The sequence below is a fragment of the Cricetulus griseus genome, chromosome 2 (genome assembly GCF_003668045.3).
Source record: "Cricetulus griseus strain 17A/GY chromosome 2, alternate assembly CriGri-PICRH-1.0, whole genome shotgun sequence".
NCBI lineage: Eukaryota > Metazoa > Chordata > Mammalia > Rodentia > Cricetidae > Cricetulus > Cricetulus griseus.
Genome location: NC_048595.1, coordinates 341,016,697 through 341,031,685, shown reverse-complemented (window position 1 = coordinate 341,031,685; position 14,989 = coordinate 341,016,697). Strand labels below are relative to the sequence as shown.

The window sequence follows — 14,989 nt, the reverse complement described above, 5'->3', positions numbered from 1 at the left end:
CCCTCCATTTTCCTATATTATGGTGATTTCCAGGAGAAAAAGATCCTGCAGCAAAAGCCTATAGATCATTCATTTGGCACAGTGGGAAAAGCCCGGAGTATCAGTTGGGAGAAGAGAAAACTGAGGTTTTGAAGCCACATATGCTCTCTAGACTCCATACCTTTCAATTTGACCTAAACCTTAGGATAGAAGGTGGAGTTAGGATTCTAGGAAGCAGGGCAGGAGGGGCACTATAGACACAGGGCTCCTGTTCAACAGAAGTCCTTTTTGAAGATGTGTGTAGGATAGAAGAAGAGAAAGAGAGCAAAAGGGAAGACTAGAAGCAGACATCTTCTGAACTGCTATAGCAGTGACCCAGACAAGGAGTCAAGGGACATTGAGACAGAAATAGAAGAAGGGGGAAGGGCTGAGGACATGCATGGTGGTGGGCAAAGGACATTCTGTCGTGTCTTCAGAGTTGCTGACTGCAGAGCTTGGAACAGGAGTGCTGTCTTAACTTGTTTTGTGCTGCTACAACAGGACATCATGGGAAATTTATAAAGAGGAGAATTTACTGGCCTTGTGTTTCTGAGTGCTAAATATCCAAGAGTACCACAGTCATACTGTTCAGCATCTGGTAAGGGCCTGCAGCCCATTGTGGAAGGTAAAGGAGCCCGAGAACATGCAAGAGTCAGAGGACCCAGCTCACTTCTATTTATACTTAAACATGTTTATTACTTATCTATTTGCTTATTTTTGACACAGGGTAGCTATAGCCCATGTTGGCCTCAAAAAAACTACCTTATGTAGTCGGGGATGACTTTGAATTTCTGAGCCTCCTGCTCCCACTCTCTAGAGCCAGTTCAACATCTAATCCTATTCCTACACTAGCTAGCCTACTCCCACAGTAAGTAATAGAATTGATCCATTCCTGAGGGCTCTGTCCTCATGATCTAACCACCTAGGACTTCTCTATAGTACTGTAGTACTGAGAATTTAGATCTATATTAAATGATGAACATGAACTTGAGGGAGATGCATTCAAGCCATAGAAGGTACTATTGATCAAGACGGAGGGGTCAGTAGTAGAAACTCTTTTCTTGATGAGGTAATCCACTTCTCTGGGACATCTTGGCTCTTTCTTTCTTTCTTTCTTTCTTTCTTTCTTTCTTTCTTTCTTTCTTTCTTTCTTTCTTTTTCTTTCTTTCTTTTTACTTCAATTCACTTATTCATTCATCAGAGACCCCACATGAGCACTGGATGTGTGTCTGGCAATACTATGCCAAGCTCTGTGATACTAGGGGAATAGAAAGTTACATCCTGTCCTCAACCCAGTGGGAAGAAGGTGACAAATAACAGGCAATTACAATACAAGGTGAGTAGTGTTAAGATTGAGGCCCACCAAGGACACCAAGAAAACATAGAGGAGGGGCATCTAACCAGACTGGGGGACGGGGTAGAGAAATGAGGTAATGTCTCAGTTGAGTCATGAAGGATGGCCAGGGTGAGCAAGAGTGGAGAGAAGGACATTTCATGGAGAGCAGTAGCAGGTTCAAAGGCCCAGAGGCAAGGAATTGAATAGTGTGATCCCTGCCAAGTTCTTAGGTATGACTGGAATGTAGAATGCAAGAAGGGGCGATGGCATGGATGATGTTAGAAGGATGAACAAGGGGGACACACATATGCTGTTCTAAGGGAATTTTCAAGTGTAAAGTGATAGGATCCGATTTGAGACTCAGGAAGGTAACTTTAGCATAGCAGTATGGGTGGGGTCCAAACTGGAGTACAGTCAGTCCTTGTGGTAAACAGAATCGGCCCATTGTCTTCATTATAGGGGCTTAGACTTGAACAGCTATTGGAATAAAATAACAGACAGATTCCAGTGGAATGAAGAAGGTGTCATCAGCTACACTGATAACTGATTGGGTAGTGGTGAGGGAGGAGAATGGATATCTAAATATCAAGAATTTCTGGTTTGGAAATAGGGATGAGAGGAATGAGTGATTTTATTTAATTTTTTTCTAGTAGGAAGAGGATTGAGTGTTAGTTAGGTATGCATAGTCATAGCAACTGATGCTTTAAGTTTTCATAACTATTAGTTGAATGCTTTTGAAGCACTTTTAACCTCTTTTTGAAGCATTTTATCCTCTTAACTTTTTCTTAAGTGACAATGAATGTTTAAGTATCTAATGATATTGTGAATAAAAATAAGATGTGATCCCAGTTCTCAAATAGTTCAAGGTTTACAGCCTTGTTTGAGAAACGGTTACTGTTTGCAGTTGATTGTATCTTATTCAAATGCTTCAGATCAGAGTTTCAGATTTCAAACATTCTTTGGACTTGGTGTGTGTGTGTGTGTGTGTGTGTGTGTGTGTGTGTGTGTGTGTGTGTGAGAGAGAGAGAGAGAGAGAGAGAGAGAGAGAGAGAGAGAGAGAGGGATGAGATTCAGATAGGGCCCAACTATAAACATGAATCAAACTTATGTCTTATCTATACTTTATCACATAGTTTGAAGATAATTTCACTCAATTTTAGTAGTTCACAAGTGCTTTTGTCTGACTCGTCACATGAAGTCAAATGTACATTTTTTTTTTTTACTTCTGATGCCATATTAGTGTTAGAAAAATCTTTGGACTTTGTTGTTTTGGATTAGAAATGTTCAAGCTATATGTATATAAGGGCCAAATTAGTGGCAAAATATTCAATGGGTGTGACCACCAGGATTGAGTGGTCCAGAAAGGTGTGAAGGGAAGAGTTGGAATCCCAAAGTGAATGATGAACCTAAGCAAGCAGAAGAGAGTCATTCCAGACCTTGGACAGTGGGTATCTCAGCCTGCTTCTTGGGCATGACCTCCATCCCAACTACATTGTGGTACACATACAATCCTAATGCTATGACCATTCAAGGTAGCTGCATGCCTGTAACTAAAGAAGCTGAGACTCAGGAGGTTTGGTGTGATGGCACAGATACAAAAGGGTGGAAGAATCGGGGTTCAACACCAGAAAAGCTTGGCTCCAAGCTGGTGCCCTTTCCACAGCCCTATACATGGCTTGTCTCTGATAAAGGCACCTGCACCTCCCACTTAGCACTGTTTCTGGGGACAAGCCTCTTTCCCCAAAGCTGAAGGAGCAAATCTTCAGCTAGGGCTTTCCACTTAGTGTGGTTCTTCCAGGAAGTTCCCATGTGTATCCATCATTAGTTCTAGCAATTCTCAGGGAGGAAGAAGCAGCCAGCATTAGCATCACTATCAGCATCATCTTGGAACTTGTCAGAAATGCAACAAAATTTCAGGCCATTCCTCATGCCGGACTCCTGAATCAAACCCAAAATTTACCTTAAGAAAGTTTTCTTGGTGATCCCATCCCAAAATTCTCATTCCATTCTGTGGGTAAAAATCAAAATTCAAGTTTGCCATGTGACTGGCCCCTCAACGTTGCAATTTGCAAATGGGAAGAAAGACCTAGAGTTATCCCTAAAAAATCCCATCCTGAGTTGCAGCAGCCTGAGAGCAGCATCTGAGGTGTGAATAAGCTCCAACTCTGGGGCTCTGTGTAGCTCCTAATGAAGATCATCCCTCTGGACTTGAGACATATGTTGTGATGTTTTGCTTTTTGCAAATTTTGTACCTGGGCCAAAACCTAGATAGAGCAAACAGTCTCTGTCCCAAGCAAATTCCCAGAGATGTCAAGATATAAACCTTACAGAAACTGTCCGGATCAGTGGTTCTAAACCTTCCTAATGCTGCAACCCTTTAACATAGTTCCTTATATTGTAGTGACCCCAATTATAAAACTATTTGTCCCTATTTCATAATTGTGATCTTGATACTGTTATGAATCGTAAATATCTGATATGCAGGGAATCTGAGTGTGACCCCTGAGGGAGCTGCAACCCCACAGCTGGTCTAGAGTGTTCAAGTAGAACTTCTCATTTTTGGCACCTTTCTTGTTTGATATTGACAGGAGGAAGTGATTGGAGATTTGAAGCCAGGCACTGAATATCGAGTGAGCATAGCTGCTTACAGCCAGACTGGCAAAGGGAGGCTTAGCTTTCCTCGGCATGTGACCACTTTGTCTCAAGGTAAAACTAAGCTTAAATTAATTATTAATGGAAAAAGGCTTCCATTTACTTATGCATTCATTCAGCAAACAACATGTGCCAAATACTGTCTTGGGCTCTGAGAGGCTAGTGGTGACCACAGTAAGCATGCCTCTGATCTCTCAGAACTCATCGGGGTAAGGCAAGACATTGGCTAAATAGCATATAGTAACAGATCCTTTTAAATGTGGTACCCACAGGCTGCAGGGACTTACCACATAGGGATGCAGGAAGAACTCATTGAGACAATAAAAAGGAAGACTCATGGGTGAGTAGAAATCAAGACAGTGAGGAAGGGGAGAGAGAAGAAACATTCAGCAACAGTTCATCCATGTGATGCAGAGGTGGACGCTGGAATACAACACTGGGTCCACTGGGGTTACTGTTCACAATGTGCTCTCTATTGAGAAGTGACATTAATCAGTCTCCACCCTGTGTTATAGAAAGTGCTTAGAATGGCAGGAAAGTCCTCCAGGCCTAAACAATAGCATACATAAAACTTGAAGGTCTGGACATGTAGACAGTAGTATTACCAGGTGATGGGATCCTTTTTACACCTGGGGTGCGCACCCCACATATCCTATCACAGGTTCTTAGTACATACACAAAGCACACAATTACAACATGGAAAGAGATGAGTGATTGATAGGAGATGGAGTGTGGCAGAAGATACTAGGGATGCACACAATGTGTCTCAGAGTTATTGGAGCCAACTGAGTTGCTTGCCAGCCAGCCAGAGGTTCTGGGTAAAGAAGACAAAATTTCAGTGAATCCATTGTTATTACATAGTAAAAGCATCTGTGGGTTGTTTTGTTTGTTTGGCCTTGGGTTTTGAGGCCATACCAAATTTCAGTAGTAGAATGTGCATCTGTTTTTGATGTATCCAACCTCTCCATCAGTGGAGACCACCAGCCAAGTCTAGCTGTGTTTGTCATCCTGCCTAGATTACTGCCTGCCCCCTGATGCACCCCAGCAGCCACATGTCCTTGTGGTTTCTGATTCTGAAGTGGCCCTCTCTTGGAAACCTGGAGAAAATGAGGGAAGTGCCCCAATTCAGTCCTACTCTGTGGAGTTCATCAGGTGAGTCACAGGTCAAATCACAGACCACAGTTACTCCCCATATGGTATTATACAGGGCATGGATCTTTATCTGACTTCAGTCAATGTGGGTTAAGGTGGCACAAAGTCTTGAGGAAAAAGTTTGCAATTGGGTCAACATATATCTTTGATGAATAGTCATTGGCAACACTGTCCCCTTACATCTTTTGCTGCCAGTCTTCTGAGTTCTGGAAATTCTTTATGCAATGTTACCAGCAAGCTGGCCTGCATTTCAAGCTTGAAACTTGCCCTTTTGACTTTAAAGTATTGCATTTGAAGTAAATATTTGATGGCTTTTCTCAGAGGGAGAGGGAGGAACTCTTCATATACAAACACCATGCACTGTGCCCTCCAGATCCATATTACCTTGGGGCAAATTTCAGAGTTTGAGTTCAACTTTCTTCCCTTCTATCTATATCTTAAGTTCTTGTTATTCAGTTTGATGGGCTGTGGAAATTCATATAGAACTCATGATTGCCTATGCTGCAGTGCAATTTTATTTATTTCTTTAAAGAAGAAATGGTGAACAAAAGAATTCCCAATGCAAGGTCTTCGGCCTGAATTTGAGTCTCCATTTGACTCTGGGTGGAAGCTGAGTGAAAGGAGGTGGTGGGTCCTACATTAAAGATGAGAGGCTCCTCTGAGGCCTTGATGTTGTGGATTCATAAAGAGATCAGCAGGACCTTATTCCTCAGGCTTTCTGAACCTGGGCCAAAGGGTCCTGTCAAGATCTGATGAGTTGTTTTTTTGTTCTGACCTCCCAGTTTATTCCTGGGCTGTGGGAAACAGACATTTATGTCTTCAGATCTTGTTTTCAGGCAGGGCTTGCTGAATTCCAAGTGGTAGAAACTTGAAAAAGATTGAAACAATATTGGATCAGCATCCATGACTGCAAAGTCCAGTGGCAAGTCTGAATTCAGAGAGCACTAGATCTATGCCTTCTCAGCAGTCTGTGACCATCCATTTCTCTGCTTCATTGATTCATTTTCCAGCAGGCTTTCCCACACCCTTAAGCTTTGTGGTCTCCAAGCTTAGCAAGAGAGTATGGTATTCTTGGGCCCAGCAAAAATTTTATGTGCATTCTGACTAGCCAAGTCTGGGTCCTTTTTCATTTTCCTAGCTCATCATGGAGGCCAGGGTAGAATAACCAAGCACTGGTCATCCTGTAAGCTCTGAAAGCAACCATTCATGGTGGTGGTGGTGGTGGTGGTGGTGGTGGTGGTGGTGGTGGTGGTGGTGGTGGTAGTGGCAGTGGGAGGGGTTTCAAACCAGAATTGTGTAGGCTGAGTGTTCAAGAGGGGGAATCCCTCAAAAAGGAAACTGTGGAACAACTCTTGGGAAGTGGCAAATGGATGATAGGAAAACCTGGAAGGACAAAAAGAGGAAGGAAAAGAGGGAGTAGGTAAGTCAGGAAGAGAGGGAAGGAGGAAAGAGGGAATGAAGGGGGAGAAGAAAGAAGGGAGAGAGGAAAGAAAGGAGGAGGAGAGAAAGGAGAAGGGGAGGGAGGAGGAACTCTGTGGCAAAGATGAGATTAAGGCTCCTCTCTGAGGGTAGCACATAATCCTGTCTCTTAATGTTCCTGGTAGGCAAAGCCTGGTGTGTGCCTAGAATAGAAACAATCCTAATCCCGGTTCTAATAGGAGTTAAATGAGCAACACTTGGAGCTCTCGGGCTCCAGTTTCTCCCCTAAAAAGCCTGGGGGGAATTTAACACATGGTTTACTCCCACAAATAAATTAGACAACACCAACAGAACAAAATGTAACACTTTAAACTTTGGGAAATACAAATTTTTTATCATCGCCCAGCAGATCATCTGTGTAATCCCCAGCAGGATGGTGATTCGCATTTACTGTTAGTTTTGCACCAAAATATATATTTTCCCAACTCTGTCTGTGTCTGATACATTGATAAAAGATGGAAATAGCAGTTTCATTGTCTTGTCTGCACACTGGGAGTGGAAATGAAAATATTTGTCTTCAGAACCAGAAGACCAGGAGAGAATGCTGCCCCTTTAACTCTTTAGTCTCCCTATACATGACCCTTCCCTCCTGAGCCTCAAACACCTCCCACAGTATTCAGTTCCCTCGAGACAAGGATTTGGGTACAAGGAATTTACTTGGAATCCATGAGAGTGGAGACTCAGACAGGGAGAGGGGAACTATGAGAGTGTGTTACTAAAGGTAATGGAGACTTTCCTGTAACCTTGGCTCATCCACAGTGTTACATATCATATAGGTGCTGGGGAAAATTTGAACACTGGTAGCCTTGGGTTGAACCACTAGCTGACACCCTGAGCAAGCTGGGCAACCCTGTGAGCTTGACTTTCTTTAGCCAGGAAACAAAGATGATCAGGGAAAGAAAAGACAAAAGATGTCTCTCAGCACTTAGAAGAGGGGTCCACAGGGGATTTTTTATGTTTTAGCCTGAGCCATTTAGAAAAATTACAGTACCAGCCATTTGACCTTAAGGAGATAATGTAAAAAGCATTAGAGAAATGTGGCTAAAAGGAATCTTTTGCCACTAGTAACAGATGCCACTATGGTAGCCAATATCCCACCTCACAAACTGCAAATATAAAAGCTAGAAAGACCCAACTTGGATCTGCATATACTCATCCTACCATGGCCCAGACCCTTTGTTTCACTGTCCGGCTACCAGTGGAATATATGTACTGCTGTTGTTTTCTAACCACACAATAGTTGGCAGGAGCCTGTGAAATGGCTCAGTAGGTAAAGGAGCTTGCTGCAGACCCCTATTCCAGAACCCACATGATGGAAAGAGACAGCTGACTCCAGCAAGTTGTCCTTTGACTCCCACATGTGGACTGTCATGACAGCATGTTCATGTGCACATGCACACACATGCACGCACACACACACATGCATGTGCACACCAAATGTAAAAATAAGGCCATCAGTTCAGTATATAGTGAAGCTTCAAATAGTCTCAGTATTTGCAACTCACTTAAAGGCTTTGACTGCAACTTCACCCCAGGTGGAGTCAAACCTGAGATTTAGCAGTCTTACCACAGCTTTCCTCTCAGAACTTTACTTATGACTAAAATTTATAGCAGTAACCGGATGAATGTCTGCAATACTTAAGAGGAATGTAGCCCTGTTTTAGTTTTTCTAGCCCTCAAATATTAGTATTGAAACATTTGAGAATTCTTTTATTCTCTGCTATTTTGTTGTTCTTGTCAGCTCAGTCACCCTGTTTCTGAACTATATACCCAGCCCTAAAGAACTAATACAATCAATTTAGAGAGACTGGAAAACAGTGAAAATGCCCCTCCTTTGGGAGAAAGTATTTAGGAAGTTAGGGTGATCTAGTATAAGACCTCCTTGACAAAAGGACCAAAATTAGCAATAAGAAAAGGAGCCCGGCTGGCTTGAATGTCAGCTGAGACTCCACGTTAACAAATGATGCCTCCTGAAAGCAAGAGTTCCTTTTTATTACTTTACTTTCTAGATTGAGAGTCTCAGAAGTACCTTGCAGACTGGCATTCGGTCCTAGAAATTCTGTTAGCCATTGAGTCCTTAGGCTTAGGTGAAAGGGTGAAATGTTTTTACAGAAATATGACCTGGAGTTCTACAGGCACATCCTTTCAGACTTCAATTCTTCCTGCTGATGGTTTCAAATGAAATCCTGGCCACAGTGGTAAGAGCTGATATAAATTGACATCTGATGTAGCAGCTGGGGGGGGGGTGCATTTGTAAACTGCCAATGAAAAAGCATGCTCTCCTCTGGCCCACCTGGGACAAACTGCCAGTCAAGTTTATCATTGCCCCATTCCATCCATTTGTCATTTAATTAGTTTAGACCAATATGTAAATAAAGAGCAGCTGAGAGAGCTGAAAGTCAAATAGATTTTTTTTTAATGTCATGACTTAATGTGGTTTGGACTTCACACCATAGTTCATTTTTGTGGGGAGCAAAATTTGCATAAAAGTAACCTGTAAGATTGACAGGGGAAGCTCCATGAGTGCATGGGGCTTTCTCTAACTTCTGTCCTGTTGGGCCTCACTAATCTATGGGATTGTGTCTGTTCCTGTAGAGCCAAAGGCTTATCTTGCAGTCTGCAGGTCCCTAAAGGGGACCAGATAGAATTCAAGAGGTCTCTGTACTTGGCTTGAAGATAACTATATTCGTCCTTTTAGCAAGTGAAACTTAGCACTAGCACTGTCTTCATAAATCAATGACAATTCCAAAACACAGTGGGACTTTCATCATCATTGGATTGGTCTTTTCTTATTCCATTACAATTGTTGCACATATCTCAAAATAGCAGCTATGTTTATCACTACACTAAAATTATTACAGTGACTGAAATTCATTACTGGTTTCTCTTATTTAACATTTCAATAAAGTAGTACATAAGAAAACACCACACTAATTACTTAGATTATTGCTGTCAACATACTGGTTGTGGTCTTGTATTTAAATGTGTGCACATAAAACCATTCTAAGAAGGGGTACATGGGCTTTTTCAGATGGTCACAGTATCATAAGAAGGTTAAAGATTACAATTATAGGTCAGGGGTTGGCAAGCCTTTTCTTGAGGGACCACATCACATTTTTGCTCCACCAGCAATATGACATCTGTCTCAACTACTCTCCTATACCACTGTCACAGGAAAGCAGCTGTGGGCTTTAAGACTTCAGCAGTGTGTTCCTACAAAAATTGAAAGCTGAATTTTCTTGACGGTTGGCTTAGCGTGTCCTGTTATTCCTAACATATTTTAATTTCCTCAAGCACCCTTATTAAAAGCCAAATGTGAACATCTATTCATACAAACCCATGTTATTAATGTACATGTACAGATCATGGACAAGAGATTTAAAGCTGTGGGCTAAGCTTTCAGATAGTGTCATGAGGGATATAGATGAGCATGGTCCAGAGTGGTGAATGACACAGCAGAAGTAGGAACACAGGCTTTGGGGAATGTGTGGTTGGCATCTAAACTTATTTTTAATCTTGTAAGTTTTAATTGACACTTCAAAGTTGCACATATTTGTGGGTGACCCAGTTTTGAAGGTGTCTGGGCAGGCTTCTTACAGTAGCTAGGAAGGACATATCAGAGATAACGACAGAAGAGGAGGGAGGAAGCAATATGAAAGGCTTAGGCTAGAGGAAGCCACTTAAGCAATGGCTTGGAGGCAAGAAGAAAATGTTCCTGGAATTGCTTAGAAAGCCTGGAGCTATGTGTGGTGAGAGAAAAGTAAGCACAGGTCAGACCAAGAAAGGCATTAAGTGTTCGCTTTTTATCCTGAAGGGAAAAGGGAACCACAGAAAATTTTAAGGAGGAAAGCAATTTCAGTATTTGCATTTTTTGAAAGACCATGCAGACTGCTCAAGGAACATAGAGACAAACAGAACAAAGTCCCAATGATCCATGAACTTGCAGTCTAGAAGGAAAGACAGAAAGTTAAAGAAGGTGATATGACCTGAAGGTGATGATCAATGTACCAGCACCATTGAGTTCCAGGCTCCGGGAGATTTCTGACATCCATGACACTGGTAGATAAGCTGCTGTGGGAGCTAGAGATACTCTTAAGCAGTCAGTAAATCCAATGTCCTTTAGCTAATGTTAAACATTAAATTGGGGACCATCATAGTTTTGAAAGAGGCCACATATATCTATCTGGTGATACTATGTGTTTGGTCCACTCCACCTCTGGCCAGGGGGCAGCCTCCACTCTCCAGGCCATTGTGACTGTGTTACCATGTCCACTGGAGTGTGGCTTTCTGCTCCAACAAATTCTACTACCAAACACATTTTCCTAGTGTGATGTGACCACCCTGAGCCCAGTTTCCTAGTGAATGTCTGTAAGATGTTTAAGCTTCACCTTCACCTCAGCTTCAAGGATACCAGTTCTCAAACTGTAAAAGATGATGGATTTGAAGGTACTTGAACTAATTGGGGAGATCTTGACCTACCATTTTTCAAAAGGAGGCTGCAATAGAATAAAAAAGAAAATATGAGAGAATGTCACATAGGGCATAAACAGGGGTTGTGAAACTTGTTTCAGGTGTGTGTGTGTGTGTGTGTGTGTGTGAGAGAGAGAGAGAGAGAGAGAGAGAGAGAGAGAGAGAGAGAGAGAGAGAGAGAGAGAGAGAGGAGGGAGGGAGAGGAGAGAAAGAATGTTTATATGGTCACGGTACCCAGTGCATATTTTCTGTGGATCATAGAAAAAGCATTGCTCTGAATCAATATGGATTGAGGTCAGAAGCAGTAAAGTAAGTTCTGCTGCCTACCCTGTTCTAGAAGTCAGCTATTACTTAAGGTTCCATGGTTGATGGTCACCTTCCTCTGTTTCTGTACAGCCATTGCTGCTGAGGCCATCCCTCCCAAGGCATACACCCTTATTCCTAACCATTCCTAATTGACACCAAAAGGTTTTCCTTCTAATGAACTGCCATTGGTGTCTCTGTAAGAAGCCATTGGACAGCCTGTTCTCATGTGGAAAGCCCAGAAGTGTTTTCACCATCATCACAGGATACAGTCTCTTGTCTCCTATGTTCACTACATCTTGTGCATTTAAGTCACAAACTCTGCCTCTAGTGGTCATGGGTCTGCAGAGTGATCAGCATAGAAAACCACTTTCTGCTCTGAGCAGTGGGCCTTTTCAATAGCAAATGACCCTCAGAGTTCATAGTGAGCATGTGACCACTTTGAAAGTCCAGATTAGTGCCTTTCCTGCTGTTGGTTTTTACTCTACAGTTTCCCCTCTTAAGTCTTTTGAATTGACTGGCTTACAAAACTAACATGAGATTGTTGGTGTCCTGTCAAATTTCACTTGAGTTGGCTATGCCATTGCATTTCTATACACTGAGATAATTTTGAATCTGCCACACATCTTATGGAGAGTATCTTAGTTAGAGTTACTATACCTGTGATGAAACACCATGACTAAATCAACTTGGATAGGAAATAGTTTATTTTGCTCACAGTTCCACATAACAGCCCATCATCAAAGAAAACTAGGACAGGAACTCAAGCAGGATAGCAACCTGGAGGTAGGGGCTGATTCGGAGGCCATGGAGGGGAGCAACTTCCTGGCTTGCTCCTCATGATTTGCTCAGCCTGCTTTCTTATAGACCCCAGGACCACCCAGCCTAGGAATGGCACCACCCACAATGAACTGGGCCCTCCTCCATCACTAATTAAGAAAATGCCCTAAAGTCCTACCTACAGCCAGATCTTATGGAGGCATGTTCTCAGTTGAGGCTCCTACTTCAATTGAGTCCTTGATGATGCCAGCTTGTGTCAAATTGACATAAAACTAGCCAATACAGAGAGACTGTGTTCCAGACAAATATCTGTATTTCTTAAAATCTTCAGATTTTTTTTAAATATGACTCTTTCTTCTTTTGAATTCAAGCTACTAAGATCTTTGTTAATGTTTTTTTTAACTTGGCCATGTAAAGCTATTCCTTCTTTATATCCGTGAGAATTCTTCTTAAGCACTTATACTATCCTTAGAATCCCACCTCCCACATTCTCTTTTGTCATTGGCCCATTTGAACTTCTCTGAGATATGTGGGTATTCCAGGCAGGCTAATAATTTAGAAACTCACTAAAACAACAATCACTAAATATTTTCAATATATTTATTTAGAGGCAAAACATCTAAAAATTTCATTATCTTTTCTTTCTCATTTTCTCACAGGACCTTCAGTAAAGTTTTTCAAGGTGTTTGAAGTCCATTTTTATGCCGTGTTGGTGTGATTCCATCCTGCAGAGACCCCTGAAGAATTGTGTGTGTGTGTGTGTGTGTGTGTGTGTGTGTGTGTGTGTGTGTGTGTGTGTGTGTGTGTGTGCTCGCGTGCGTGCGCGCGCTTGAGTGCACGCACTTGTGTGCATGTGTGTGGGTGCCTAACATGAGAGTACCTGCATATCTTTGGCATAAGTTGGTTTATATATACATACTCATCGTATTAATTGATTTTCTCATCACTATGAAAAAACACCAGGCAGAAACTTCTAAAGGAAGGAAGTTTATTGTGCTCTCGGTTTGAGGGTATAGTTTGTCATGGGATGGAAGGTAGGGTGGTGGCAGCCTCTGTGGTGGCTGGAGCTTGATGAGGTGGTCACATTGGCATCCACAGTTAGCAAACACAGGGAGATGAAGGTTGTTTCTCCATTTACTTCCTTTTTATTTAAGTTGGGACCCCATTCACATTCAGTATAGCTCTTTTCACCTCAGCTAAACCTCTCTAGAAACACACTCACAGACAACACCTCTTAGGCAATTCAGAATTCTGTCAGGTTCATAATAGAAATTAGCCATGGCATTCACCCATTTGCTTTCTTAAAGTTCTTCACTGAATAACCTTGAGATTGTTGGTGAGAGACTGAATTTTAAAAATCAGTTAAAATTAGAACTCATTTTTAAAATGACGCTAATACTTTTAATCACTCTTTTTAAAGGTAAATTCTGTAAATGTACATTGATTAACCTTATTGTTAAAGTAGTTCATTTGAATGTTCGTCCCTGATGGGTTGCTACCTTGATATTCTTACCTCAAAGGCCTCATCTGTATGAACAGTTTGTTTCTTCAACAAAGCCAAAAACTTAAAGCCATTTGCAATGCTAAGTACAGAACCCTAGAATTTTACAATTTCCCAAATCCTCCTTTTTCCTCTTTCAAAAATAAATTATTTAGGTTTCAACTTTATCAGATCCTTAAAAAACAATGTAACTGCCACTCATTTTTATACTTGACATTTCTCTGCTTTCCACAATATTAGTAATTATAACAAACACAAAAGTCACAAAGAGAAGTCAGATGTGGTGGCACATGCCTGTAATTTCTGCATTCTGAAGGCTGAGGCAGGAAGATCAACATTCAAGGGGAGCCTGGGCTACAGAGTGGGGCCATTTCTCAAACAAGCATGCATGAATAACTCACCAATAAGCTCTGGGAAAAACTCAATTGACTTTTGATAAGTCAAGTGCTTAGATGGTAGGAACAAGTGCAGCTCAGTGTTTAAGTAGAAATTGAGACAGAAGACTTTGACAGTGTATGGAGAAAGATGCCATAGGATTGTTTACCTATTCGTAGTTAATGTTTTCCTGCATTGCACCCATCTTTTGTATAGATTAAATGGACCTTCACATTATTTATTCTTTGGCTATCACACTTACCCTCACACACTTAATGCTTAACATATTATACCACACATTCGATGTTATTTGGATTTCTCCTGTATTGAAGGAATTTCCATTCCTTTAACTTGTTCAAGTCCAAACATTTTTGTAACTTAATTTAAGTTCTTTCTGGTCTTCATGGACTTCCCTCAAGAGTTCAGTTTATATCCAACTATTTAAATACAGTTCTTGGGGCCTGGGGAGATAGCACAGCCATTCAGAGAACTTGCTGTTTAGTTCCCAGCACAGAGATCTAGTATCTCACAATCACCTGTAACTCTAACTCCAGGAGATCTGGTGCCCTCTCCTAGCCTCTCTGACACTTACATATAGATGGAATACACACACACACACACACACACACACACAAAATAAAATAAAATAAAATAAAATAAATAAATAAATTAATTAATTTTCAACTACAATTCTGTTTTGCATTGACTTCCTGCTGATTCTTCGAGGTTTGTTCCTATTCTGACTCCCAGATATACTATTCCCCCAATTACGTTATTAGCTCCCCGAGGTAGGCTGTCTTTATACTCCCCTAAAAGCCTCCCAGAATATAACTCCCATAAGGGATCCTGCCAAGGCAGCCACCTGAAGAATGTCATGGTATCAAGAAAATGATTGTTCACTAAGGTTTTGATTGTCAATGGGC

The 14,989-nt window shown here is 41.6% G+C and overlaps 1 protein-coding gene across 3 annotated transcripts in view; it reads left to right on the top strand.

Moving 5' to 3' along the window:
- The window catches only part of Egflam (EGF like, fibronectin type III and laminin G domains), a 163,970-nt gene that overhangs the window by 77,274 nt on the left and 71,707 nt on the right, over positions 1-14,989 (top strand). For 2 of the 3 annotated variants that reach the window (XM_027401335.2, XM_035440594.1), the window contains exons 4-5: positions 3,943-4,060; positions 5,023-5,158. In XM_027401335.2, the coding sequence (XP_027257136.1) occupies positions 3,943-4,060; positions 5,023-5,158 (254 nt within the window). Of the gene's footprint in view, positions 1-3,942; positions 4,061-5,022; positions 5,159-14,989 lie in introns of those variants that run through there. The other variant, XM_035440595.1, reaches the window with a different exon arrangement.